General features: G+C 43.7%; 1 protein-coding gene across 4 annotated transcripts in view; it reads right to left on the bottom strand.

Annotated features, from left to right (window-relative positions):
• USE1 (unconventional SNARE in the ER 1) overlaps window positions 1-27,133 on the bottom strand; it is a 103,805-nt gene that overhangs the window by 60,598 nt on the left and 16,074 nt on the right. For 2 of the 4 annotated variants that reach the window (XM_044285097.1, XM_044285116.1), the window contains exon 3: window positions 5,447-5,528. In XM_044285097.1, coding sequence (XP_044141032.1) covers window positions 5,447-5,528 — 82 coding nt within the window. The remainder of the gene's footprint in view (window positions 1-5,446; window positions 5,529-27,133) is intronic. The other 2 variants (XM_044285106.1, XM_044285125.1) reach the window with 1 other exon arrangement.

Below are 27,133 nucleotides of genomic sequence, written 5' to 3'. Positions count from 1 at the left end.
GGGCATAGTAAGTTCATAGAACTTTTTATTTTTTGTCACAAGTTAGCGGAAAATGATGATTTTTATTTTTATTTTTATTTTATTTTTCCTTACAAAGTCTCATATTCCACTAACTTGCGACAAAAAAAAAAAAAATTCTAGGAACTCGCCGTGCCCCTCATGGAATACCTTGGGGTGTCTTCTTTCCAAAATGGGGTCACTTGTGGGGTAGTTATACTGCCCTGGCAATTTAGGGGCCCAAATGTGTGAGAAGAACTTTGCAATCAAAATGTGTAAAAAATGGCCTGCGAAATCTGAAAGGTGCACTTTGGAATATGTGCCCCTTTGCCCACCTTGGCTGCAAAAAAGTGTCACACATCTGGTATTGCCGTACTCAGGAGAAGTAGGGCAATGTGTTTTGGGGTGTCATTTTACATATATCCATGCTGGGTGAGAGAAATATCTTGGCAAAAGACAACTTTTCCAATTTTTTTTATACAAAGTTGGCATTTGACCAAGATATTTTTCTCACCCAGCATGGGTATATGTAAAATGACACCCCAAAACACATTCCCCAACTTCTCCTGAGTACGGCGATACCAGATGTGTGACACTTTTTGCAGCCTAGATGCGCAAAGGTGCCCAAATTGCTTTTAGGAGGGCATTTTTAGACATTTGGATCCCAGACTTCTTCTCACACTTTCGGGCCCCTAAAAAGCCAGGGCAGTATAAATACCCCACATGTGACCCCACTTTGGAAAGAAGACACCCCAAGGTATTCAATGAGGGGCCTGGCGAGTTCATAGAATTTTTTTTTTTTTTGCATAAGTTAGCGGAAATTGATTTTTTTTTTTTGTTTTTTTCTCACAAAGTCTCACTTTCCGCTAACTTAGGACAAAAATGTCAATCTTTCATGGACTCAATATGCCCCTCACGGAATACCTTGGGGTGTCTTCTTTCCGAAATGGGGTCACATGTGGGGTATTTATACTGCCCTGGCTTTTTAGGGGCCCTAAAGCGTGAGAAGAAGTCTGGAATATAAATGTCTAAAAATGTTCACGCATTTGGATTCCGTGAGGGGTATGGTGAGTTCATGTGAGATTTTATTTTTTGACACAAGTTAGTGGAATATGAGACTTAGTAAGAAAAAACAAACAAAAAAAAATATATATATTTCCGCTAACTTGGGCCAAAAAAATGTCTGAATGGAGCCTTACAGGGGGGGTGATCAAAAGGTGATTTTTACGGATCCATGGATCGGATCCGCAAAACACATGCGGACGTCTGAATGGAGCCTTACAGGGGGGTGATCAATGACAGGGGGTGATCAGGGAGTGTATATGGGTGATCACCCCCCTGTCATTGATCACCCCCCTGGTAAGGCTCCATTCAGACGTCCGTATGATTTTTACGGATCCATGGATCGGATCCGCAAAACACATGCGGACGTCTGAATGGAGCCTTACAGGGGGGTGATCAATGACAGGGGGTGATCAGGGAGTGTATATGGGTGATCACCCCCCTGGTAAGGCTCCATTCAGACGTCTGTATGATTTTTACGGATACATGGATACATGGATCGGTTCCGCAAAACACATGCGGACGTCTGAATGGAGCCTTACAGGGGGGTGATCAATGACAGGGGGTGATCAGGGAGTGTATATGGGTGATCACCCGCCTGTCATTGATCACCCCCCTGTAAGGCTCCATTCAGACGTCCGCATGTGTTTTGCGGATCCGATCCATGTATCCGTGGATCCGTAAAAATCATACGGACGTCTGAACGGAGCCTGACAGGGGGGTGATCAATGACAGGGGGGTGATCAGGGAGTTTATATGGGGTGATCATGGGTGATCAGGGGTTCATAAGGGGTTAATAAGTGACAGGGGGGGGGGGTGTAGTGTGGTGTTTGGTGCGACTTTACTGAGCTACCTGTGTCCTCTGGTGGTCGATCCTAACAAAAGGGACCACCAGAGGACCAGGTAGCAGGTATATTAGACGCTGTTATCAAAACAGCGTCTAATATACCTGTTAGGGGTTAAAAAAAAAAATCACATCTCCAGCCTGCCAGCGAGCGATCGCCGCTGGCAGGCTGGAGATCCACTCGCTTACCTTCTTTTCCTGTGTGCGCGCGTTCACAGGAAATCTCAGCCCTCGCGAGATGACGCGTATATGCGTCACTCTGCGCAGGGCTGCCGCCTCCGGACCGCACATCTGCGTTAGGCGGTCCGGAGGCGGTTAAATAGGGCCACCAAGGAGATATTAATCACCACAATCCAATACTCCAAAAAAATATATATACGACAGTTATACTTTAACGTGACAGCTTCCTTTTATAGAACTGTAAACCTAGAATAAATATATTTTTTCTCATCCCCCTCTATCTTTTAATATAAGGTATCCATTATAAATTCTTTCAAATGTCCACCCCATAGGCTAAGTTTTTATTTGTCACTTCTTATTACTCATACAGTGAAGTTTCTCACTATCATTTTGGCTCAAAATACCAGGCTTCTTTTTAATTTATATAAACTTTTTCTTTGGTTAAAAAATGAAGAAAAAAACTAAAAACTAAAATCTTACTGCAAAAAGTGCAAAGTTGGACAGACAGTTCAATTATATTTATCATGTTCTGTTTAATGAAGTATACAATAAAAAAAAATACTACATCCATTTTATGAATGTGCTAAAAAGGGTACATGTGAATAAACTATCACCACTGGTTATTGGATATACCCTGGCATATTTTTATTTGGCAAACGAACTGGCATGTATCCTAACCAACAGATTGTAAAAATAGCTTCTAAACTTCTAAGCCTTCTAACGTCCTAAAAAAATTAAAATGACATTTCCAAAATGATGCCAACATAAAGTAGACACATGGGGAATGTTAAGTAATAAATATTTTATTAGGTATGACTTTCTGTTTTAGAAGCAGAGAAATTGACATTTGGAAAATTGTGAATTTTTTAATTTTTTTGTAAATTTGGGATTTTTTCATAAATAAAAGGTGAAATATATTGACTCAAATATATGACTATCATGAAGTACAATGTGTCACGAGAAAACAATCTCAGAATGGCGTGGATAAGTAAAAGTGTTCCAAAGCTATTACCACATAAAGTGACACATGTCAGATTTTTAAATTTTGACCTGGACACTGGGGCATCAATGACCCTTGCTCATGAAAGGGTTAAGGACCAGGCCATTTTTTGCAAATCTGACCAGTGTCACTTTATGTGGTGATATCTTTAAAACACTGACTTATCCAGGGCATTCCGAGATTGTTTTTTCGGCACATATTGTACTTCATGACACTGGTAAAATGTAAAAAATAAATAAATTTTTATTTATAAAAAAAATACCAAAATTACCCAAAATGTTTTAAAAAATTGCAAGTTTCCAAGTTTCAATTTCTCTACTTCTATAATACACAGTAATACCTACAAAAATAGTTATTACTTTACATTTCCCATATGTCTACTTCATGTTTGGATCATTTTGGGAATGACATTTTATTTTGTGGGGATGTTACAAGGCTTAGAAGTTTAGAAGCAAATCTTGAAATACAAACGTTGTTAACCCATTAGGTGTTCCACGAGAGTTATTGGCAAATAGAGATGAAATTTCAGAATTTAAATTTTTGGGCAAATTTTCCATTTTACTATTTTTTTTCCAGTTACAAAGCAAGGGTTAACAGCCAAACAAAACTCATTATTTATGGCCCTGATTCTGTAGTTTACAGAAACACCCCATATGTGGTCGTAAACTGCTGTACAGGCACATGGCAGGGCGCAGAAGGAAAGGAATGCCATACGGTTTTTGGAAGGCAGATTTTGCAAGACAGTTTTTTTGGACACCATGTCCCATTTGAAGCCCCCCTGATTCACCCCTAGAGTAGAAACTCCAAAAAAGTGACCCCATTTTAGAAACTACAGGATAGGGTGGAAGTTTTGTTGGTACTAGTTTAGGGTACATATGATTTTTGGTTGCTCTATATTACACTTTTTGTAAGGCAAGGTAACAAGAAATAGCTTTTTTGGCACTTTTTTTTTGTTATTTACAACATTCATCTGACAGGTTAGATCATGTGGTATTTTTATAGAGCAGGTTGTCACGGACGCAGCGATATCCAATATGTATACATTTTTTTTATTTATGTAAGTTTTACACAAGGATTTCATTTTTGAAACAAAAAAGAAATCATGTTTTAGTGTTTCCATAGTCTAAGAGCCATAGTTTTTTCAGTTTGTGGGCGATTATCTTGGATAGGGTATGATTTTTGCGGAATGAGATGACGGTTTGATTGGCACTATTTTGGGATGCATATTACTCTTTGATCGCATGCTATTACACTTTTTGTGATGTAAGGTGACAATTTTTTTTTATCTAGCACAGTTTTTATTTTTTACGGTGTTCATCTGAGGGGTTAGGTCATGTGATATTATAGAGCTGGTCGATACGGACGTGGCGATACCTAATATGTATACTTTTTTTATTTAAGTTTTACACAATAATATTTTTGAAACAAAAGAAAAAATCATGTTATAGTGTCCCTATAGTTTTTATTTTTTGGGCCATTGTCTCATGTAGGGGCAATTTTTTTGCGGGATGAGGTGACTGTTTGATTGGTACTATTTCGGCGTACATGCGACTTTTTTCATCACTTTTATTACCTTTTTTGGGAAGTAAGGTGGGCAAAATTTAAATTTCCTGATAGCTTTTATTTTTTTGGCGTTCACCGTGCGGGGAAAGTAACATGACCGTTTTATAGATTAGGTCGTTACGGACGCGGCGATACCTAATATGTGTAGTGTATTTTATTTTTAAAATTTTTATTCAGTGATAAATGTGTTTTTTTTCATCTTTACTTTTTTCACATTTTTTTTTTTTTTTTAACTTTTTTTGACCCAGACCCACTTGGTTCTTGAAGATCCAGTTGGTCTGATGTCTGTATAATACAGTACAATACACTATATAGTGTTTTACTTACACTTTGTCTGAACAGATCCGTACCGCCCGCAAACCGCCCCCCCTTGCACCCCGCCGACATAAAATCATTCAGGGGTACGGGGGGGGGGGGGGGGGGTTAGGGTTAAAAATATTTTAGTTTGGCCATTTTAAAGTTTCTGATCTCCGTGGTCAGGGACCGCAGGGATTAGAAACTACAGAAAGTGCTGCAAACCGCAGGTCTGAATTGACCTGAGGTTTTCAGCGATCGCCGATACGGGGGGGGGGGTCACAGAACCCCCCCTCGGCATTGACCCTGGGTGCCTGGCTGTGTGTAACAGCCGGCACTCAGCGCTGTCACCATGGTGAAAGTTTAATGCCAGGACGAGTATACTCGTCCTGGAGCGCTAAGTATCAGTGCTCCAGGACGAGTATACTCGTCCTAGGTTCTTAACGTGTTAAACAAAAAACGGAAATTAACACCACATTTCATACAGCCCCAGTTACAGATCTTACCAATTTTTCAGCTTCTAACAGACCCTTCAGGAAGTCTACTTTTCTGCAGTATTCAATCAGTAGTTCAGGAGAAGGCTTGCTGCTGAAAAAAAAAACAATTTTTACATATTTTACAATTCTGCATGAAAAAAATTCAACTCCCAGCCTAATCCACATTATAACAGCATGAGTCTATTTTCCTCCATGCAACCTCTAAATTTTGGAAAAGAATACTCGTAGTCCTGTTGTGCATAACAGAGATTAAAGGGGTTTTGTATACCAAAATCTAAAATGACCATACGTGCCCTCTGCCATGTCAGATTCCTCTGACTGCAGTCCAGTCACTTGAGCTCCTTTCCAGGCAATTAATGTTCTTCCTGTTAAGAGGTCTTCTCACTTTCGGGCCTCATCAATTGACAGAGCATTGGCATGGACATCTACTGATGCTGCTCGGAAGACTACGAGGTTGTCACTGTTGGATGACGCATGTTTAGTACGGTCCTAGTACAACGCATGTGCCTGAGCCCTATGTAGTGAAATGAATGTCATCGCAGACCTCAGCTCATTATCTTATATACATATACGCACACACACATACGGATGTATACTCAACACACCAAAAGAAGGTACATATACTCCTTTTATGTATGTATACGCAATAGACCAAAAAGGAGTTTCTTGGAATTAGATGAACATTTATATGTGAATGAAATTATTTACTTAAGTAGTTACAATATTAGACCTAAAGAATGTTAGGAAGAATGAAAGGAAGCTCTGGTTGGGCTGTCTCTAGCCAGGATACATTATGAGACATGTTTGGGCATAGCGGCATAGTGCTTCTGTATGGTATCATGTGGCACAGCACATTTGACCACATATGTTGCAGCTGGGCCTGTAGATACTGCACAACGGAAGGATGCCAAATCTGAGATCTCAGTTGGTCAAACAAATGCTCGATTAGCGATAAATCTGGTGACCAAGAAAGTGTTGCAGTCTGGAGGAGACATTCTTTGGAAACCCCAGGTGTGTGTGGGGGAGCTTTATCCTTCTGAAAAATGGCAGATGGAAATCCTGCCAAACAACCCTCGTCAGATCCCAAACAGAACCTGAATTAGTCGCTAAAGATGATCCAGATCCAGTTTGACAAAACTGAGGTAATGGTGGCTAGTTGTCAACGGTAGGACAATGTAACGGGCGCTTTGACACCAAATTTCCTTGTTCTAAGCACCTGGAAATGGTCCAGGCAGAGACAGGAGAGTGTAATTAAGGTATATTAAAGTGGCAGTCAGCCATCTGAATGAACCACAAGTCCGCACCAAGAACTCCACCCGGCACTAATAGTCTCTCAAAAACAAAGACTTGCATATCCAAGATACCTCATAATATTGTACGTATATTGCAGTAAGTAATATATTCCATACTCAACCACAGGTGAATAACCTTCAAAGTCTTTATTACTACATAAAATCCAAAGTTATACAGGAACATGAGGGATGCCAAGACGGACATCACTCCTGATCTCCTCCTGGAGGGGAGGTGGTCAGATGATGAATGATACATTTTTCTGTTAAACTTTGGATTTTATGAAGTGGTTGTGTGTATGCAATATATCGCTCACCGGAACATATGTGCAATATTATGAGGTATCTTGGATGTTGTTGAGAGAGTGTAATGAAGGTGCGACTTGTATCTGGATGTTAAAGAGGACCTTTCATCTGTTTTACTTATAGGAGCTAAATATCTGTACTTGAGGCTGATGCTGCCACCCTTTTTTTTGTAAACATTGCTCCTTCGCCCCGCTGTGCCTTCCTGAAGATTTTGCGCTTAGTATGTAAATACTGAGCATCGGAACAGGGAGGAGGAGAAGCCAGGGTTTCTCAATGGGTGTCTCCTTCTCCCTGGCTGTGCCGCGATCCAATCAAATCGGAGAGCGTCACAGCCAGGAACTAAGGCAGTCCCAGCAGATGTGAACAAGTTGACACAGGCAGAACAAACAGGAAAGTTTTATCTGAATGCAGCACGCCTACTTGAGGCTGCAAGTGCTCAGTGACATACTGAATGGTCTCACACTGAGACATTTCACCATCGAGGGTTTCTCCAGGCACTAAATGGTTATACAGTACTGGTTTACCAAGGCCTGATGCAGGAAGCTTTCTGTAGAGTCTAGGAAAGCCTGAATAGTAAGTTGTGCAACTACACAAGACAAAGATACAGGTAAATTCAAGTTTGGAGAGAGCTGGTCTTTACCTAGGGTCATCTCTCCTATGGTCCCTAGACACAGGAACTCCGCCTTGTGAGGACAAGTGCAACCATAGCGTCCCTTGGCACCAAAATACAGGCATAAAATATTGAATTGCCTACTTGAATCTAGACACTTGTATGGGTTCTGGTGTAGGCGAAGAAGAGGTAGAAGAAGGAATCAGATCTTAGGAAACAAGGCATCAACTGGACTTCCCTTATAGACTGCTTCCTTGGCACGTTCCTGGTACCGGAGACCAATGCCTACAGAAAGGGAGATTAAACCCTCCCAAGTAGCCAGGACTTCATGACACACCAGTTCATCCTTAATATGAGTTGACATGCCCTCCCAGAATGCTGTCACCAAAGCATCATTGTTCCAGGTCACCTCAGAGCACAGGATATGAAATTGTATGGCATACTGCCCAACAGAAAGATTGCCCTGGTGAAATTCCAAAAGGGAGAAGATGGCAAAAGAGGTACGTCTGGGTTTTTCTGTGCAGAAGGTGGTTAGAAACTAATTTAGATTACTGGTCACAAGATCCTCTCTCTCCCATAATGGATTAACCCAGGTGAGGTACTCGCCAGACAGGAGCAAAATCACAAATCCCACCTTGGCCCGGTCAGAATAAACCAGTGTCCTGCAGTTCAAAATGAATACTGCCCTGGTTGAGGAATTCATGACACAGCTTGAGATCTCAATGATAGCAAGTTGGCAGCGACAGGAGTTAGGGCTCTTTTACACTTGCGTTCTTTTCTTCCGGCATAGAGTTCCATCGTCGAGGCTCTATGCCGGAAGAATCCTGATCAGGATTATCCTAATGCATTCTGAATGGAGTGAAATCCGTCCAGGATGCATCAGGATGTCTTCAGTTCCGGAACGGAACGTTTTTTGGCCGGAGAAAATACCGCAGCATGCTGCGCTTTTTGCTCCGGCCAAAAATCCTGAAGACTTGCCGCAAGGCCGGATCCGGAATTAATGCCCATTGAAAGGCATTGATCCGGATCCGGCCTTAAGCTAAACGTCGTTTCGGCGCATTGCCGGATGCGACGTTTAGCTTTTTCTCAATGGTTACCATGGCTGCCAAGACGCTAAAGTCCTGGCAGCCATGGTAAAGGGGAGCGGGGGAGCAGTATACTTACCATCCGTGCGGCTCCCGAGGCGCTCCAGAGTGACGTCAGGGCGCCCCAAGCGCATGGATCACATGATCGCATGGCACGTCATCCATGCGCATGGGGCGCTCTGACGTCACTCTGGAGCGCCCCGGGAGCTGCGCGGACTGTAAGTATACCGCTCCCCCGCTCCTACTATGGCAACCAGGACTTTAATAGCGTCCTGGGTGCCATAGTAACACTGAAAGCATTTTGAAGACGGATCACTCTTCAAATGCTTTCAGTACACTTGTGTTTTTCCGGATCCGGCGTGTAATTCCGGCAAGTGGAGTACACGCCGGATCCGGACAACGCAAGTGTGAAAGAGGCCTAAACCAGATCCCCCAACCCAGCAGACAAAACTTGAGGCAGAGGTGAAACTGCTGCTGAGGCAAAGGTGGACATATCGTACACCAAATCCAGCAGCCGCTCATGGCGGTAAAACTGTAGAGCCAGCTCCTGCCATATCATGGGTAAAATCAACCTAGGTGGGTCAGCGGGATCCATGGCCTGTGTAATCTGTTGGAGGCGAGAGTGGACCCACTGTACTAACCAACCGGTTTGACTCTGGGCAGGCACTGAAGGTCTTATCCGGGCGGTTCCCTCGTTTTCACCCTTTAATCCCTATACAGGGAGATGGCCTTTACTGCAGAGGAAGCCACCAGGCCGCTACCTCTTGGAATAGCCCTGGTGTGGTTAGCTGCTAACCCACTGAGGTGAAAGAAACCAGTCCCGGGCCTTGGGCGATCAGGCAATACTTATAGTTAGAAAACAGGCCAAGGTCAGGACAAGCAGAGTTCATGCAAATCCATTAAAAACAACAATCCAAAAGGTCAGGGAAGGTGGCTCATGGTCTGTACAGTGAACAGGCATGGGTCAAGTCAGGTGGCATGAAGTCAGGATTCAGGAAAAAGGCAGAAGGTGGTACACAGACAAATAGATTATAGCTCTTTTTCAGGGCCTATCAAGCAAATCAAACCAAAAGTAATCTAAAGGACTGTCCAGGATGCAAGTGAAATATCAACAGAATTTTAGTAAGATGAGCATTTAGTTTTCAAAATAAAGTATCAATCTCAGACAGGTTTGTTAATTAGATTGTCATGTGATCTCGATTAAAGGGAAAGTTATTTAGCAACTGGCATTTATCATGTACAGAAAGTTAATACAAGACACTTACTAATGTATTGTTATTTTCCATATTGCTTCTTTTGCTGGCTGGATTTGTTTTTCCATCACATTATACACTGCTTGTTTCTATGATTATGTCCACTCTGCAATCCATCAGTGGTGGCCGTGCTTGTACACTATAGGAAAAAGTGCCGGTCTCTCTGGTGGCCGGGACCATGGAAGCTCACATAGGCAAGCGTTTTTTTTTTCTATAGGGTGCAAGCACGGCCACCACTGATGGATTGCAGGTAGGTCATAACCATGGAAACGAGCAGTGTATAACGTGATAGAAAAATGAATCCAGCGAGCAAAGGAGGCAATAAGGACAATCACAATTAGTAAGTGCCTCGTATTAACTTTGTCTACGTGATAAATGTCACTTGCTGAACTGTGACAACCCAATTAAAAGAGATTGTTCCTGGGCCCCACGCAAGTCACACTATCTTTCTAAAGAAGAAAAGTGCGAAATAGTTTGATGATTTGCAAAAGGCATGAAAACAATTTCTATTTCACGAAAACTAAAGAGCTCATCGAACTGTGAAAAGATATGCGAGTGAACAGCACAGGCGAATACGTTCTGATAAATGCTTATTAAGGAAGGTTTCTGTCAGATAAATGAATCTTATTAAAAGGGCAACTGTAAAAATACGATTGATGAGCAGCAAACACGTATTAAAGCTGCTGGTGTCTCCGGAGTGTCACAAACCTCTCGATGAAGGATCCGCCACAGGCTGGCAGTTGTGCGTAAACCTGCAGTAGGGCCACCCCTAACCAAAGCTCACAAAGAGAAGCAATTGTAGCGGGCTGCAAAATACATGAAGTCTAAGTTTCAAACAGTTTTATCCACCAATGAATGCCATGCTACAATGAATGGTCCAGATAGTTCTGGATCCCTGTTGAATGGCCACCTTGTTCCTACAATATTTCAGTGTCAGCAAGGTGGTAGCATAGTAATGATTTGGGCTGGAGTATTGGGAAGTGAGATAGTATGCCCCTTTAGAATCCCTGAGGGTGTTTAAATGAATGCTGAATGATGTGGCGTTCCTAAATGAGAATTTTCTGCCATGGTGTATAAAGAAGAATCATGCCTTCTGAAACATTTTCCTGCAAAACAATGTAGTAAACTGTGCTGCAAAAACACCACTGACTCCTTGGCTTCTATGGGCATAAAAGGAGATGAAATCATGGCGAACATCATCATCTTCTGACCTCACTCCTACTGAGAACCTGTGGAGCATTCTTAAAGGGGTTGTCCGGGATTGGGGACATGGTTGCAATAGTACTATAGTGACATACATATTACATACATGCATGCCCTACACTTCACAGATATTTCTGAAGCCCAGTTTTCATATATGAAATTATTAGCCAGAAGTGATGGTTTTCTTAGACTCGGTGACGTACCGGGTCCCTTGCAGGCGATTGCAGCCTCTTCTTCCAGATGCTCAGGGAGCCCCGGTGACGTCACAGGCAGCCTAAGTAATTATGCAGAGTGGAAGGGATGGTAACTAGGCTGCCCGACATAGCGCTAAGCCACGCCCCTCCGGTCCGGTGACATCACCGGTCATGCAGATTTCTATGAGGGGGGGCGGATAGATGGAGGAGTGGACGATGTGCAGGAGGCTGAATAGGTATGAGGGGGGCGGGTGCAGGGACAAGATGTTAGACTGTAGAAACCGGGAGATGCAGCACTGCGCTGGGACCCACAGAGCAGTGTGGCAGGAAGTCATCAGACAGATAAACAACTATGTCAACAATCTGTTGGGGACCGTAGGAGCCATGCAGCAGTGTAAAAACTACCTAAATACATCTGGGGAACCTTGACTCTGCTAGTAATAGTGAGTTAACAGTTTAAAAAAAAAATAATTTTGATCTCGGACAACCTCTATAAATGGAAGATCAGTGTGCATCCGTGGCCGTTGTGCCGTTTTCAGTTTTTTTTCGCGGACCCATTGACTTTCAATGGGTCCGTGGAAAAATCTGAAAATGCACCGTTTTGCAGCCGAGGCCGTGATCCGTGTATCCTGTCCGTCAAAAAAATATGACCTGTCCTATTTTTTTGACGGACAACGGTTCACGGACCCATTCAAGTCAATGGGTCCGTGAAAGAACACGGATGCACACAAGATTGGCATCCGTGTCAGTGATCCGTGGCCGTAGGTTGCTTTCATACAGACGGATCCGAAGATCCGTCTGCATAAAAGCTTTTTCAGATCTGTTTTCACTTCGTGAAAACTCATATCCGACAGTATATTCTAACATAGAGGCGTTCCCATGGTGATGGGGACGCTTCTAGTTAGAATACACTACAAACTGTGTACAAGACTGCCCCCTGCTGCCTGGCAGCACCCGATCTCTTACAGGTGGCCGTGATCAGCACAATTAACCCCTTCAGGTGCGGCACCTGAAGGAGTTAATTGTACTATCATATCCCCCTGTAAGAGATCAGGGCTGCCAGGCAGCAGGGGGCAGACCCCCCCTCCCCAGTTTGAATATCATTGGTGGCCAGTGCGGCCCCCCCCCTCCCTCTATTGTAATAAATCGTTGGTGGCCCAGTGTGCGCCCCCCATCCCTCCCTCTATTGTAATAAATCATTGGTGGCCCAGTGTGCGCCCCCATCGGCCCCCCCCTCCCTCTCTCGATTGTAATAAATCGTTGGTGGCACAGTGTGCGCCCCCCCTCCCTCTATAGCAGTAACAACATTGGTGGCCAGTGTGCGGCCTCCCATCTCCCCCCCCCCCCCCCCCATCATTGGTGGCAGCGGAGTTCCGATCGGAGTCCCAGTTTAATCGCTGGGGCTCTGATCGGTAACCATGGCAACCAGGACGCTACTGCAGTACTGGTTGCCATGGTTACTTAGCAATAGTAGAAGATTCATAGTTACCTGCTTGCTGCTGCGATGTTCGTGTCCGGCCGGGAGCTCCACCTACTGGTAAGTGACAGGTCTGTGCGGCGCATTGCTAAAGAACTGTCACTTACCAGTAGGAGGAGCTCCCGGCCGGTCACAGACATCGCAGCAGCAAGCAGGTAAGTATGAATCTTCTACTATTGCTAAGTAACCATGGCAACCAGGGCTGCAGTAGCTTCCTGGTTGCCATGGTTACCGATCGGAGCCCCAGCGATTAAACTGGGACTCCGATTGGAACTACGCTGCCACCAATGATCGGGGGGGGGGGGGGGGAGAGATGGGAGGCCGCACACTGCCACCAATGTTGTTACTGCTATAGAGGGAGGGGGGGCCGATGGTGGGCGCACACTGTGCCACCAACGATTTATTACAATAGAGGGAGGGAGGGGGGGGCGCACACTGTGCCACCAACGATTTATTACAATAGAGGGAGGGAGGGGGCAGGCCGCACTGGCCACCAATGATATTCAAACTGGGGGGGGGGGGGTCTGCCCCCTGCTGCCTGGCAGCCCTGATATGATAGTACAATTAACCCCTTCAGGTGCGGCACCTGAGGAGTTAATTGTGCTGATCACGGCCCCCTGTAAGAGATCGAGTGCTGCCAGGCAGCAGGGGGCAGTCATGTACACAGTTTTTCAGTATATTCTAACCTGAAGCGTCCCCATCACCATGGGAACGCCTCTGTGTTAGAATATACTGTCGGATCTGAGTTTCACGATGTAGCTCATATCCGACAGTATATTCTAACATAGAGGCGTTCCCATGGTGATGGGGACGCTTCAAGTTATGTTCGGGTGTCCGCCTGGCCGTGCGGAGGCAAGCGGATCCGTCCAGACTTACAATGTAAGTCAATGGGGACGGATCCGTTTGAAGATGACACACTGTGGCTCAATTTTCAAACGGATCCGTCCCCCATTGACTTTCAATGTAAAGTCTGGACGGATCCGTCTGAGGCTACTTTCACACTTAGAAATGTTTTAACAATATAATGCAGACGGATCCGCTCTGAACGGAGCCACCGTCTGCATTATATGAACGCAAGTGTGAAAGTAAAGGGACTCCTGACTTTACATTGAAAGTCAATGGGGACGGATCCGTTTGCAATTGCACCATATTGTGTCAATGTCAAACGGATCCGTCCCCATTGACTTGCATTGTAATTCAGGACGGATCCGTTTGGCTCCGCACGGCCAGGCGGACACCAAAACGACTTTTTTTTCATGTCCGTGGATCCTCCAAAAATCAAGGAAGACCCACGGACGAAAAAACGGTCACGGATCACGGACCTACGGACCCCGTTTTTGCGGACCGTGAAAATAAACTGTCGTGTGCATGAGGCCTAACTCAGTATAACTGAAGATCAGTATAAGGCTACATTCACACGACCGTATGTAATCCGTTCCGTTTTGCGGATCCGCAAATAACGGATCCGCATGTCCGCAAAAAATGGAAGAGTGGCTTCCGTATGTCATCCACAAAAAACGGTCCACAAAAAACGGATGAGTATAAAAAAAAACCCTGAGGGCAGAGCCTTCATTAAAATATTTAAATAAAAAAACGGAAACGGATCCGCAAAAATCGGATGACATACGGAAACCATTCCGTATGTCATCCGATATTTGCGGATCCATTAACTTCTATGGGGGAGCGGACCGATTTCTACGGACAATAATAGGACATGCTTCATATTTTTGTGGTGGATAAAATCGGAAACACGGTGGCGGACAACATACTGAATGTTGTCCGCTAATTTAACTCACCCATAGGAATGAACGGGGCCGATTTTATGCCGCAAAATACGGAACGGATCGGACACGGAAACAAATAATACGGTCGTGTGAATGGACCCTAACTCAGTATAACTGAAGATCAGTATAACTCAAAATATCAGCTCTGGGAGGCAGTACTGGCATCCTCTAATAAAATAAATGGACTTACAAGTTTAATGGATAAGGAAGTCGTTCAAGTCATCTCAAAGAAGGGCTCATATATAAAAGACTTCAGAGGGTTCATACTTACCTGGTTCTGGCCGCTGGGTTCTGGCTCCATTGCTCCTCGTCTGCTTTCGCAGCTCTGCAATGCTCTGGCATCAACATTCTGTTGATGGGCACCAAGTGACTGCTGTATCCAATCATTAAACGCAGTGGTGACCCAGTGATGTGCTGCGTCGGTGACATGTCACTGCTGTAGCTGGTGATTAACGTCAATGCAGCTGTACTACCATGGGGAGGATAGGTCACCAGTATCTGATCGCCGATCAGTTGTTTCAAGACACCAGCGCTCCTGTGAGTGCCACAGCCTTCTCACAGCTCACCAAGCACAATGTTGTACATTGTATAGTGGCTGTGCGTGGCATCGCAGCTCAGCCACATTCACTTGAATGGGGCTTAGCTGTGCCTAGGCCATGTGACGTCATTGGCCTAGAAAAAGCTGTGAGAAGGCCGCAGCGCTACTGCAAGCACCACTGCCTTCTCGAACAGCTGATCGTCAGGGGTCCAGGTACTAGATGACCTATCCAGAGGTCAGAAAGCCCCATTCATTAGAAATGGTTATAACGTTGATAAAAATTTGAGCATGTGGCTACAAGGAATACCGACATGGAGCAAAGAATAGAAAAGGTGGGGGTAAAAGCCAGAAGCGCACGTTTTCTTTTTCCTTTCCACCTAGCAGCAGACGGCATCCTGGTAACTGTGACACACTTGTATCATGAGAATAAACAGAAGGGAAATCCTGTTCCAGGACAGTCTGTAAGGACATAAGCTATTTACACGCCATTTCTGAGACGACTGCTGCAGTCACATTTACTAGAACTTGCTCAAATCCACTTTCCGCTTATGATAACCTTTGAACCATTCCCTATTCATAATGTTTTCTTGGATGTGTTCTTGTTACGGTAATAAACGGTTAAAATAAAAACCAGTTTTTCTGCATACGAAGATGTAACCGATAATTCCATTTTAGAACAGTCGACGAATGACTTGGAGGCACACCTAATCAGCGACCCCAATCTTCTTACTCCACCCTCTCAATTAATTGCGTGAACAATAGGAAGCAGGAACCGTTTTTAAACGCACTTAAATACGTCAATATCAGTGCTGTATATTTGCCCCCTGTTGCTCAGGAAACCATTATTTGTTCTATTTTTACCATTCTTCCTGTAGCCCATATAAAAGTCAAGCCTATGGCTCTTGGAGACGTAATATTACACCAAAACAAGGCTTTTATTTCCAGATAAATAAAGCTAGACAATAGTGGCCCTATGTGAGCGGTATCTAGGAAGGATGGATTTACAAGGACATTTTCATGCATACACAATATGAGAAATTAATGGAACCTTTGTACTTAATCCACTCAAAATAGTAAACATCGGGGTACAGCTTTAACCCCTTAACGGTCAGCAAAATGCTTTCGTTTTTTTCTTCCCCTGCATTTCAGCAGCCATAGTAAACTGTAAAGTTTCATAGCTCTCACAAGCGGTCCAAAACGGATCAGTTTAGCCCCAATGCATTCTGAATGGATAAGGATCCGTTCAGAATGCATCAGTTTGCCTCCGTTCAGCCTCCATTCCGCTCTGGAGGCGGACACCAAAATGCTGCTTGCAGCCTGACGATGCGGAGCCAAACAGATCCGTCCTGACTTACAATGTAAGTCAATGGGAACGGATACGTTTTTACTGACACAATATGGTGCAATTGAAAATGGATCCGCCTCCCATTGACTTTCAGTGTAAGTCAAAACGAATCCGTTTGCATTATCATGAACAAAAAAAAAAAAAGATAGATATAGATATATATATATATATATATATATATATATATCCATCATTTTTATTTTTTTCATGGTAATGCAAACTGATCCGTGAATGGATACAAGCGTTTGCATTATAGGTGCGGATCCATCTGTGCAGATACCAGACGGGTCCGCACCTAACGCAGGTGTGAAAGGAGCCTTACAAGGTCTCAATGTTTGCCATAAGCAGATTGCCAACACCCTGAAACTGAGCTGCAGCACCGTGACCAAGACCATACAGTGGTTTAACAAGACAGGTTCCAATCAGAACAGGCCCTTATTATGGTCGACGAAAGAAGTATAGTACACGTGCTCAGCATCATATTCAGAGGTTGCCTTTTCAAAATAGACATACAGTCCTGATCAAAAGTTCAACACCACTTGAAAAATGGCAAAACATATCATATTTAGCATGGCTGGATCTTAAAGGGGTTGTCCCACTTTGCTTTTTCAATCTTACCAGCAGTAAATGTCCTGATAACTTCCTGGTTTGGCTCCGGCAGTTGAGTGAAGGCCGGCCACGCCTCCTCATGACTCACCCTGAGAGCTCAGTCCTTGCGTGCTCGTTCATGTGGATGAGTCATCCTTCTGGAGCCGACAATGTATGTGAGGCCCCCCCCCCCCGTATGGATTTAGATCAGGGGAACACGCAGGATGGGCCAAAAGAGTGATGTCCTGTTGAAAAACCCAGTCGTTACCACACAGACGAGGGTCCTTAGTCATGAAGAATGCTCTCTGCAACATCTGGACATAGCCTGCGGCCGTTTGACGCCCCTGCACTTCCTGAAGCTCCATTGTTCCACTGAAGGAAAAAGCACCCCTCCACTGTGCGCCCCTTCCACTGTGGCGCATAGAAAACATCTCAGGTGGGATCTGCTTGTCATGCCAGTAACGTTGGAAACCATCAGGACCATCAAGGTTACATTTTTTCTCATCAGAGAATAAAACTTTCTTCCACCTTTAAATGTCCCGTTTGGTGCTCTCTTGCAAAGTCCAAAACAGCAGTTCTGTGGCGTTCAAGGGGATGAGGTCTTTGAAGAAGTTTTTTGTTTTTGAAGCCCTTCAGTCTCAGATGCCGTCTGATGGTTATGGGGCTGTAGTCAGCACCAGTAAGAGCCTTAATTTGGGTCGAGGATCGTCCAGTGTCTTGACGGACAGCCAATTGGATCCTCCGGCTCTGTGCTGATGACATTTTTTGGGGTCTTACACTTGACTTTTTTGTTCCATAACCCTCAGGATCATTTAAGAATTTAAGAAATTCCAAATGACTGTCTTACTGCGTCCCACCTCAGCAGCGATGGCGCGCTGTGAGAGACCCTGCTTATGCAGTTCAACAACCCGACCACGTTCAAAAAGGGAGTTTTTTTGCCTTCACAACGTGTGACTACCTGACAGAAAATGACAATAAATCCACATCTTTGCACAGATTTGGCCTTTTAAAGGAATCTTATTGGGCAGACTAGATGGGCCAAATGGTTCTCATCTGCCGACACATTCTATGTTTCTATGTTTCTATGTGGTCCTAAAATTTGGATCAGCTGAAAAACAGCCTGTTTCAGTTTAATCGTTATTTTCAATTAATTGAATGCTCAAAAAATGTTTTGTCTCACTCCCATTTATTCTTGTTGCATGTTGACACTTAGGGGTGAACTCACTTTTGTTGGCAGTGGTTTAGACTTTTATGGCTGCGAGTTGAGTTATTTTGAGGGCACACCAGATTTACACTGTTTTACAAGCTGTACACTGACTACTTTACATTGTGTCAAAGTGTCATATGTTCATTGTTGTCCCATGAAAAGATATAATAAAATATTTACAAAAATGTGACAGATGTGCTCACTTGTGAGATACTGTATTTTATTTTTTATTTAACGTGTGCATAACAAATTTTAAGTTTTAAAAAATGTATATATTTAATTTTCTTTTGGGGGGGGGGGGGCAATTCTTTTGTATTACATTATTTAGACCATATTTTGACCCCCATATATCTAGGGATGAGATTTGCATAAAACTTTGTTAGAATGTATTAGCTCATAAGAGCCAAAGTTATTATTTCGTGAATTCTCACAAGACTTCGGGTAATAACTTCAGAAATTAATTTCTACTGTAAGAAACCTTTTACCGAACTCGGGTTTTTACAGTAGAAATTAATATTTTAAGTTATTACCCAAAGTCTCGCAAGACTTTGCGAGGTAATAACAAGCTCATCGGAGCAAATACATTCTAATACTGTATGGAGCTCCCGCTCTGTACAGTATTGAAACAAAGTTTTATGCAAATCGACTTCGGATGGGGGATAGGGGAGCCGACGGCCCTGGGGGATAGGGGAGCCGACGGCCCTGGGGGATAGGGGAGCCGACGGCCCTGGGGGGGGGACTGATGCACTTGGGCTGATCGCACAGGGGAGAACGAAGGGTGTTGGGGACTGATGGCAGGATGTCTGATGAGTTTTTATAAAGGAAAACAGTCTATTAATTCAGAAGAGACTTATTTGGGCTAAAGAACACAAGGAATGGACATTAGACCAGTGTAAATCTGTGCTTTGGTCTGATGAGTCCAAATTTGAGATGTTTGGTTCCAACCACCGTGTCTTTGTGCGACGCAGAAAAGGTGAACGGATGGACTCTACATGCCTGGTTGCCACCGTGAAGCATGGAGGAGGAGGTGTGATGGTGTTGGGGTGCTTTGCTGGTGACACTGTTGGGGATTTATTCAAAATTGAAGGCATACTGAACCAGCATGTCTACCACAGCATCTTGCAGCGGCATGCTATTCCATCCGGTTTGCGTTTAGTTGGACCATTATTTATTTTTCAACAGGACAATGACCCCAAACACACCACCAGGCTGTGTAAGGGCTATTTGACCATGAAGGAGAGTGATGGGGTGCTGCGCCAGATGACTTGGCCTCCACAGTCACCGGACCTTAACCCAATCGAGATGGTTTGGGGTGAGCTGGACCGCAGAGTGAAGGCAAAAGGGCCAACAAGTGCTCTTCTGGGAAAAGGGCAAAAGGGCCAACAAGAGCATCTCTGGGAACTCCTTCAAGACTGTTGGAAGACCATTTCAGGTGAATACCTCTTGAAGCTCATCACGAGAATGCCAAGAGTGTGCAAAGCAGTTTTATAGGTAGTTCGCTGGTGACAGATTTGCTTTAAGTACCAAACTAGACCGCGACCTAAAGAACCTAGAGAACTTGTCACCAGGAAATGCAGTGCAATCTGCAGCAGGAGCTGAGCAGATTAACCCCTTCCCGACTGCAATCCATTTATATACAGTTGCAAGAAAAAGTATGCACGACAGAACCCTTTGGAATGATAAGGATTTCTGCACAAATTGGTCATAAAATGTTTTCTGATCTTCATCTATGTCACAACAATAGACAATCAGTCTGCTTAATCTAATAACACAAAAATAATTAAATGTTACCATGTTTTTATTGAACACACTATGTAAACATTCACAGTGCAGGTGGAAAATGTATGTGAACCCTTGGATTTAATAACTTCAACCAAACGTTTCCTGTAGTTGCAGATCAGACGTGCACAACGGTCAGGAGCAATTCTTGACCATTTCTCTTTCCAGAACTGTTTCAGTTCAGCAATATTCTTGGGATGTCTGGTGTGAATCGTTTTCTTGAGGTCATGCCACAGCATCTCAATCGGGTTGAGGTCAGAACTCTGACTGGGCCACTCCAGAAGGCGTATTTTTTTCTGTTTAGGCCATTCTGTTGATGATTTACTTCTATGCTTTGGGTTGCTGTCCTGTTGCAACACCTATCTTCTGTTGAGCTTCAGCTGGTGGATAGATGGCCTTAAGTTCTCCTGAAAAATGTCTTGATAAACTTGGGAATTAATTTTCCCTTTGATGATAGCAATCCATCCAGGCCCTGATGCAGCAAAGCAGCCCCAAACCATGATGCCCCCACCACCATACTTCACAGTTGGGATGAGGTTTTGATGTTGGTGTGCTGTGCCTCTTTTTCTCCACACATAGTGTTGTGTGTTTCTTCCAAACAACTCAACTTTTGTTTCATCTGTCCACAGAATATTTTGCCAGTACTGCTGTGGAACATCCAGGTGCTCTTGTGCAAACTGTAAACGTGCAGCAATGTTGTTGTTTTTGGACAGCAGTGGCTTCCTCTGTGGTATCCTCCCATGAAATCCATTCTTGTTTAGTGTTTTACGTATCGTAGATTCGCTAACAGGGATGTTAGCATATGCCAGAGACTTTTGTAAGTCTTTAGCTGACACTCTAGGATTCTTCTTCACCTCATTGAGCAGTCTACGCTGTGCTCTTGCAGTCATCTTTACAGGACGGCCATTCCTAAGGAGAGTAGCAGCAGTGCTGAACTTTCTCCATTTATAGACAATTTGTCTTACCGTGGACTGATGAACAGCAAGGCTTTTGGAGATACTTTTATAACCCTTTCTAGCTTTATGCAAGTCAACAATTCTTAATCATAAGTCTTCTGAGAGCTCTTTTGTGTGAGTCATCATTTACATCAGGCAACGCTTCTTGTGAAAAGCAAACCTAAACTGGTGTGTGTTTTTTATAGGGCAGGGCAGCTGTAACCAACACCTCCAATCTCATCTCATTGACTGGACTCCAGTTGGCTGACCTCACTCCAATTAGCTCTTGGAGATGTCATTAGTTTAGGGGTTCACATACCTTTTCCACCTGCACTGTGAATGTTTACATGGTGTGTTCAATAAAAACATGGTAACATTTAATTATTTGTGTTTTATTAGTTTAGGCAGACTGTGATTGTCTATTGTTGTGACTTAGATGAAGATCAGATCACATTTTATGACCAATTTGTGCAGAAATCCATATTATTCCAAAGGGTTCACATACTTTTTACTGCAACTGTACGTGATATTTACACATGCCCCATGCAGCTACCACGTGTATAAACGTCAAGCAGCTCTTTAATCCAAGCGCAGCAAATTAGTCTATGCAGACTAACCAATCGGATCGCGGCAGTGAAAAAATGCCTGTTCCAGGCTCTGATCTGCGCTCTGCAGATCAGAGCCTGAAATCAGGTAGTATCCTCGTGCCCCCTGATCTGTGCACCTCCAAGCCCCCCGCCTGCCCCTGATGCAGTTCCCCCCGCTCCCATCCACATTCATGCAGCCTGCACTGATGCGGTCCGCCCCCTTCCCATACATTCCTCCTGCCCCCATTTGTGCTTCCTCCCTCAATGCTGGCCATACCCCTCCCTTTCCCCAGTCAGCACTGCCCCCTGCCTCTGATGCAGTCCCCCTGCTGTTTGATGGCGGCGGTTCCATTCCTGAGCCATCAGCAGTGAGTGTCAGCTGTATGACATTCTGCTGTAACCCCTTAGATGCTGCGACATCCATGGGGTTAATAGAGGGAGGGGGCTCCCTCTCTCCACCATAGGAGCTGCTGCGCTGCAAAAGCGTCCAGTGTTGCCACCTACAGGGCATCTGATATTATTATACTTTGCAATTCAAGAGCATTGTAAAGTATAGTACAGCCATCAGCCCCACTGGATCTTCAAGATTCAAGAGGGACTTGATAAAAAAAATAGAAATGTGAAAATAATAAAAGTAAAAATAAATAAAAATGTTAAATTGAAAAAAATTAATTGCGTTTTCCTATAAAAAAAGGAAAAAAAAAAAAAACACACATTAGTTATCACAGCGTCCGTAACGACCGTCTCTATAAATATACCACATGATCGACCCTGTCCGATAAACACCATAATTTTTTTTTAAAAACTGTGTAAAAAAAAAAGCCATTTTTGTCACCTAACATTACAAAAAGTGCAACACCAAGCGATCAAAAAGGTGTATATCAAACAAAATGGTACCAAGAAAAAGTCACCTCACCCCGCAAAAAATGACACTACATAAGAAAACCGCTTTAAAAAAAATTAAAATATATAGGTTTACCTGCACACCGTCTCCACTATAGCGGCAGTGCAGGGTAATTAAGTGTTTATGCGTGGCATCTCACATATATATTCTTATTATTATAGCCAAATTTACCACCCTAACTCCTCCTTTTTACACTACATAGACCGTTATAAACCGAAATGTGTGGATTGTTCCAGATTGGTGAGCTATTACTTTTTGGAACGTTTCGCTGAATGGTTCACGAAATAGCAGCGTTTTTGTGGTGAAATTGGTCCCATAGGAATGAATGGCGGAATGTTCAAAACTAGAGTGGGAGCTGACAAAATCTAGAGTGTGAGCTGAAAAATCAGGACATGATTTCAAAACTGCCACCACGCCCTCATTTTCAAGGCCACCTACACAAATCTTATATAAAAACTTTCAGCTATCCCTGCTGCCACTAAAAATGTCCACGGCTAAGCCATACTCCTGGTAGTTTTCACAATATGACCATTTGTTTGCAACTCACGCCGCCCATTGTTTCATTGAAACTCCACTATAGCCACCTCAAATTTGAAGGGCAATTTCTAAACCGCTACTGTGCCTTCATTTTTAATATTTCAGAGACATACTTGTATGCATCAAAATGTAGGTCTGGGTTTTGCGATTCTCACAATATTAAGCTCTTCTTTGTAGGATTTATATATTTTTAAACTGCAACCGTTTGAAGATGGAAATCGCCAGTGAAGTGAGTAAGGTGGAGCAGTTTGCTTTTAACCGCTCTTCTCTGCCCTTGCTGTAGAGTGAGTTGCCATAGGAACCCAGGTGTGTGAGCAGCCAGCAGAGTGACAAAAGCTAGAGTGTGAGCTGAAAAATCAGGACATGATTTCTAAACTGCCACCATTTCCTCATTTTCAAGCCCACCTACATAAATCGGCTGCTAATGTTTTTATAAATGTATGTTTTCATGTAACTGTGAAGCAATTTGGGCAACAACATTGCAATTAAATGTGCTATATAAATTGAAATGCATTTCTCACTCTATCAAGCTTGCCATGTGCACTTTATAAATTTGATCAATCAATTGGTTAGTGTACTGTTTACTATCTTTACTCACTCCAAACACTCCACAGTTACTCTAGCCATTCCATAAAGTTACTCTGCCCAGTCAAACTTTTCCACAGTTACTCCAACCTTCCCACAGTTACTCAAGCCACTCCACCCAGTTACTCCGCCCACTCCAGTTGTAGACTACTGGTGGAGGCAAGAACACTTCACACAACTTCCCCAGAAATTGTAGCTTTTCTAGTTACAGCTGTTCTTCCCATTCAACTGAACAGGAGAGGAAGCAGTAATAACCCTGCACTGCCCCCACAAGAGGGTGTGCAAATAGACACTGAAGAGGATACATCACTCGCCGCAAGTCAGACCCCCTCCAGTCTGATATTGAAGACCTATCCCGAGTAAATGTTATCAATATCTATAGCCCAGACAACTGTTTTAAAGTTTTCCCAGGATTTTGATACTGATGACCTATCCTCAGGATAGGTTATGTGTATCTGATTGCTAGGGTCAGACATTGGGGACCCCACCAATCAGCTGTTTGAGAAGGCACCAGCGCTGAGGATAGGTCATCAGTACCAAAATCCTGAAAAAAACCTTTAAGTCTCTGCCTTTTCTGAGTTAGTTGTACATGGAAGCCATCTTAACAGAGACTGATAGCCATCTCTGCATTCACACTTGCACATGCTGCCTGCAAATTGCACCGTATTTCGTGGTGACAGGTTCTCTTTAACCACTTCAACCCCGCTAGCTAAAACCCCCTTAATGACCAGGCCACTTTTTACACTTCTGCACTACACTACTTTCACCGTTTATTGCTCGGTCATGCAACTTACCACCCAAATGAATTTTACCTCCTTTTCTTCTCACTAATAAAGCTTTCCTTTGGTGGTATTTCATTGCTGCTGACATTTTTACTTTTTTTGTTATTAATCGAAATTTAACGATTTTTTTGGCCAAAAAAATGTCATTTTTCACTTTAAGTTGTAAAATTTTGCAAAAAAAACGACATCCATATATAAATTTTTCACTAAATTTATTGTTCTACATGTCTTTGATTAAAAAAAAATGTTTGGGTAAAAGTTATAGCATTTACAAACTATGGTACAAAAATGTGAATTTCCGCTTTTTGAAACAGCTCTGACTTTCTGAGCACCTGTCATGTTTCCTGAGGTTCTGCCCAGACAGTACAAACACCCCACAAATGACCCCATTTCGGAAAGTAGACACCCTAAGGTATTCACTGATGGGCATAGTGAGTTCATAGAACTTTTTATTTTTTGTCACAAGTTAGCGGAAAATTATGATTTATTTTTTATTTTATTTTTTTCTTACAAAGTCTCATATTCCACTAACTTGTGAAAAAAAAAAAATAAAATCTAGGAACTCGCCATGCCCCTCACGGAATACCCTGAGGTGTCTTCTTTCCAAAATGGGGTCACTTGTGGGGTAGTTATACTGCCCTGGCATTTAAGGGGCCCATATGCATGAGAAGTAGTTTGCAATCAAAATCTGTAAAAAATGACCGGTGAAATCCGAAAGGTGCTCTTTGGAATGTGTGCCCCTTTGCCCACCTAGGCTGCAAAAAAGTGTCACACATCTGGTATCGCCGTACTCAGGAGGAGAAGTTGGGTAATGTGTTTTGGGGTGTCATTTTACATATACCCATGCTGGGTGAGATAAATATCTTGGTCAAATGCCAACTTTGTATTAAAAAAAAAAAGGGAAATGTTGTCTTTTGCCAAGATATTTTTCTCACCCAGCATGGGTATATGTAAAATGACACCCCAAAACACATTCCCCAACTTCTCCTGAGTACAGCGATACCAGATGTGTGACACTTTTTTGCAGCCTAGGTGGGCAAAGGGGCACACATTCCAAAGAGCACCTTTAGGATTTCACCAGCCATTTTTTACAGATTTTGATTTCAAACTACTTACCACACATTAGGGCCCCTAAATTGCCAGGGCAGTATAACTACCCCCATTTTGGAAAGAAGACACCCCAAGGTATTCCGTGAGGGGCATGGCAAGTTCCTAGAATTATTTTTTTTTTGTCACAAGTTACTGGAATATGAGACTTTGTAAGAAAAAAATTAATAAAAATAAAATCAAAAAAAAAAAATCCACATTTTCCGCTAACTTGTGACAAAAAATAAAAAATTCTAGGAACTCGCCATGCCCTCTCACCCACACATGGGTATATGTAAAATGACACATTGCCCAACTTCTCCTGAGTACGGCGATACCAGATGTGTGACACTTTTTTGCAGCCTAGATGCGCAAAGCGGCCCAAATTCCTTTTAGGAGGGCATTTTTAGACATTTGGATCCCAGACTTCTTCTCACGCTTTCGGGCCCCTAAAAATCCAGGGCAGTATAAATACCCCACATGTGACCCCATTTTGGAAAGAAGACACCCCAAGGTATTCAATGAGGGGCATGGCGAGTTCATAGAATTTTTTTTTTTGGGCACAAGTTAGCGGAAATTGATTTTTATTTTTATTTTTCTCACAAAGTCTCCCTTTCCGCTAACTTGGGACAAAAATTTCAATCTTTCATGGACTCAATATGCCCCTCATGGAATACCTTGGGGTGTCTTCTTTACGAAATGGGGTCACATGTGGGGTATTTATACTGCCCTGGCATTTTAGGGGCCCGAAAGCGTGAGAAGAAGTCTGGAATATAAATGTCTAAAAAATGTTATGCATTTGGATTCCGTGAGGGGTATCAGTGGCGTACCTACCAGGGAAGCAGGGGAAGCAGCTGCTTCGGGGCCCGGGCTGACAAGGGGCCCGGAGCAGTAGTAAACAGACTGGCCACACCCCCTCTACACTCACTTCACTGCTGCTTGGAATATCCTCGGAGCAGAGCAGGGAGCTAAGCCCCGCCCATCAGCACAGACCATTAATAGAGGAGCCTGGCTGCTTAATAGTGCAGCCAGGGCTCAGGACAGTGTGCTACAGGGAGATCCTGTCTCCCCTCCCTCTCCTAACTATTAGTACAGCCCAGCTCCTGCTACAGAGACTGCTCTGTAGTCGGCAGTAATAGGAGGGAGAGGGGAGACTGAATAGTGACACTGGAAGTGCTGCAGAATGAAGATGCTGTGTCACTATCAGGAGCCCATACATTCCAGGCTTATGCCTGTCAACCCTAGCTGTCCTGCATCTCATGTAGCCTCCCCAGCTGCATTCATCTGCTGTCCTTTCAGAAGCCCCCCACCCCCCCCAGTTCTGTCCTGTGGGCCCCCTACTTATCTGATGCCCTGCCCTCTAGGCCCCCTATCCATCTGATGCCACACTCCTCTGGGCGCCCTAGTGCAGCTTGGGGACACCAGTATGAGGCCAGAATGGGGACTGGAAGATCACGGAGCGGCGTGGAGCAGGCGAGTATGGTTTTTTTCCACAACTGTACAATGCACCACTAGTTCACATCACATTTTTGTCCAACATTTAAAGGGGTTGTCCGGGTTCAGAGCTGAACCCGGACATATCCTTATTTTCACCCAGACAGCCCCCCTGAGGCTAGCATCGG

This window comes from Bufo gargarizans, chromosome 1, assembly GCF_014858855.1.
Source record: "Bufo gargarizans isolate SCDJY-AF-19 chromosome 1, ASM1485885v1, whole genome shotgun sequence".
NCBI lineage: Eukaryota > Metazoa > Chordata > Amphibia > Anura > Bufonidae > Bufo > Bufo gargarizans.
Note: the sequence above shows the minus strand (reverse complement) of the source record. Positions and strands in the feature narration are given on the sequence as shown.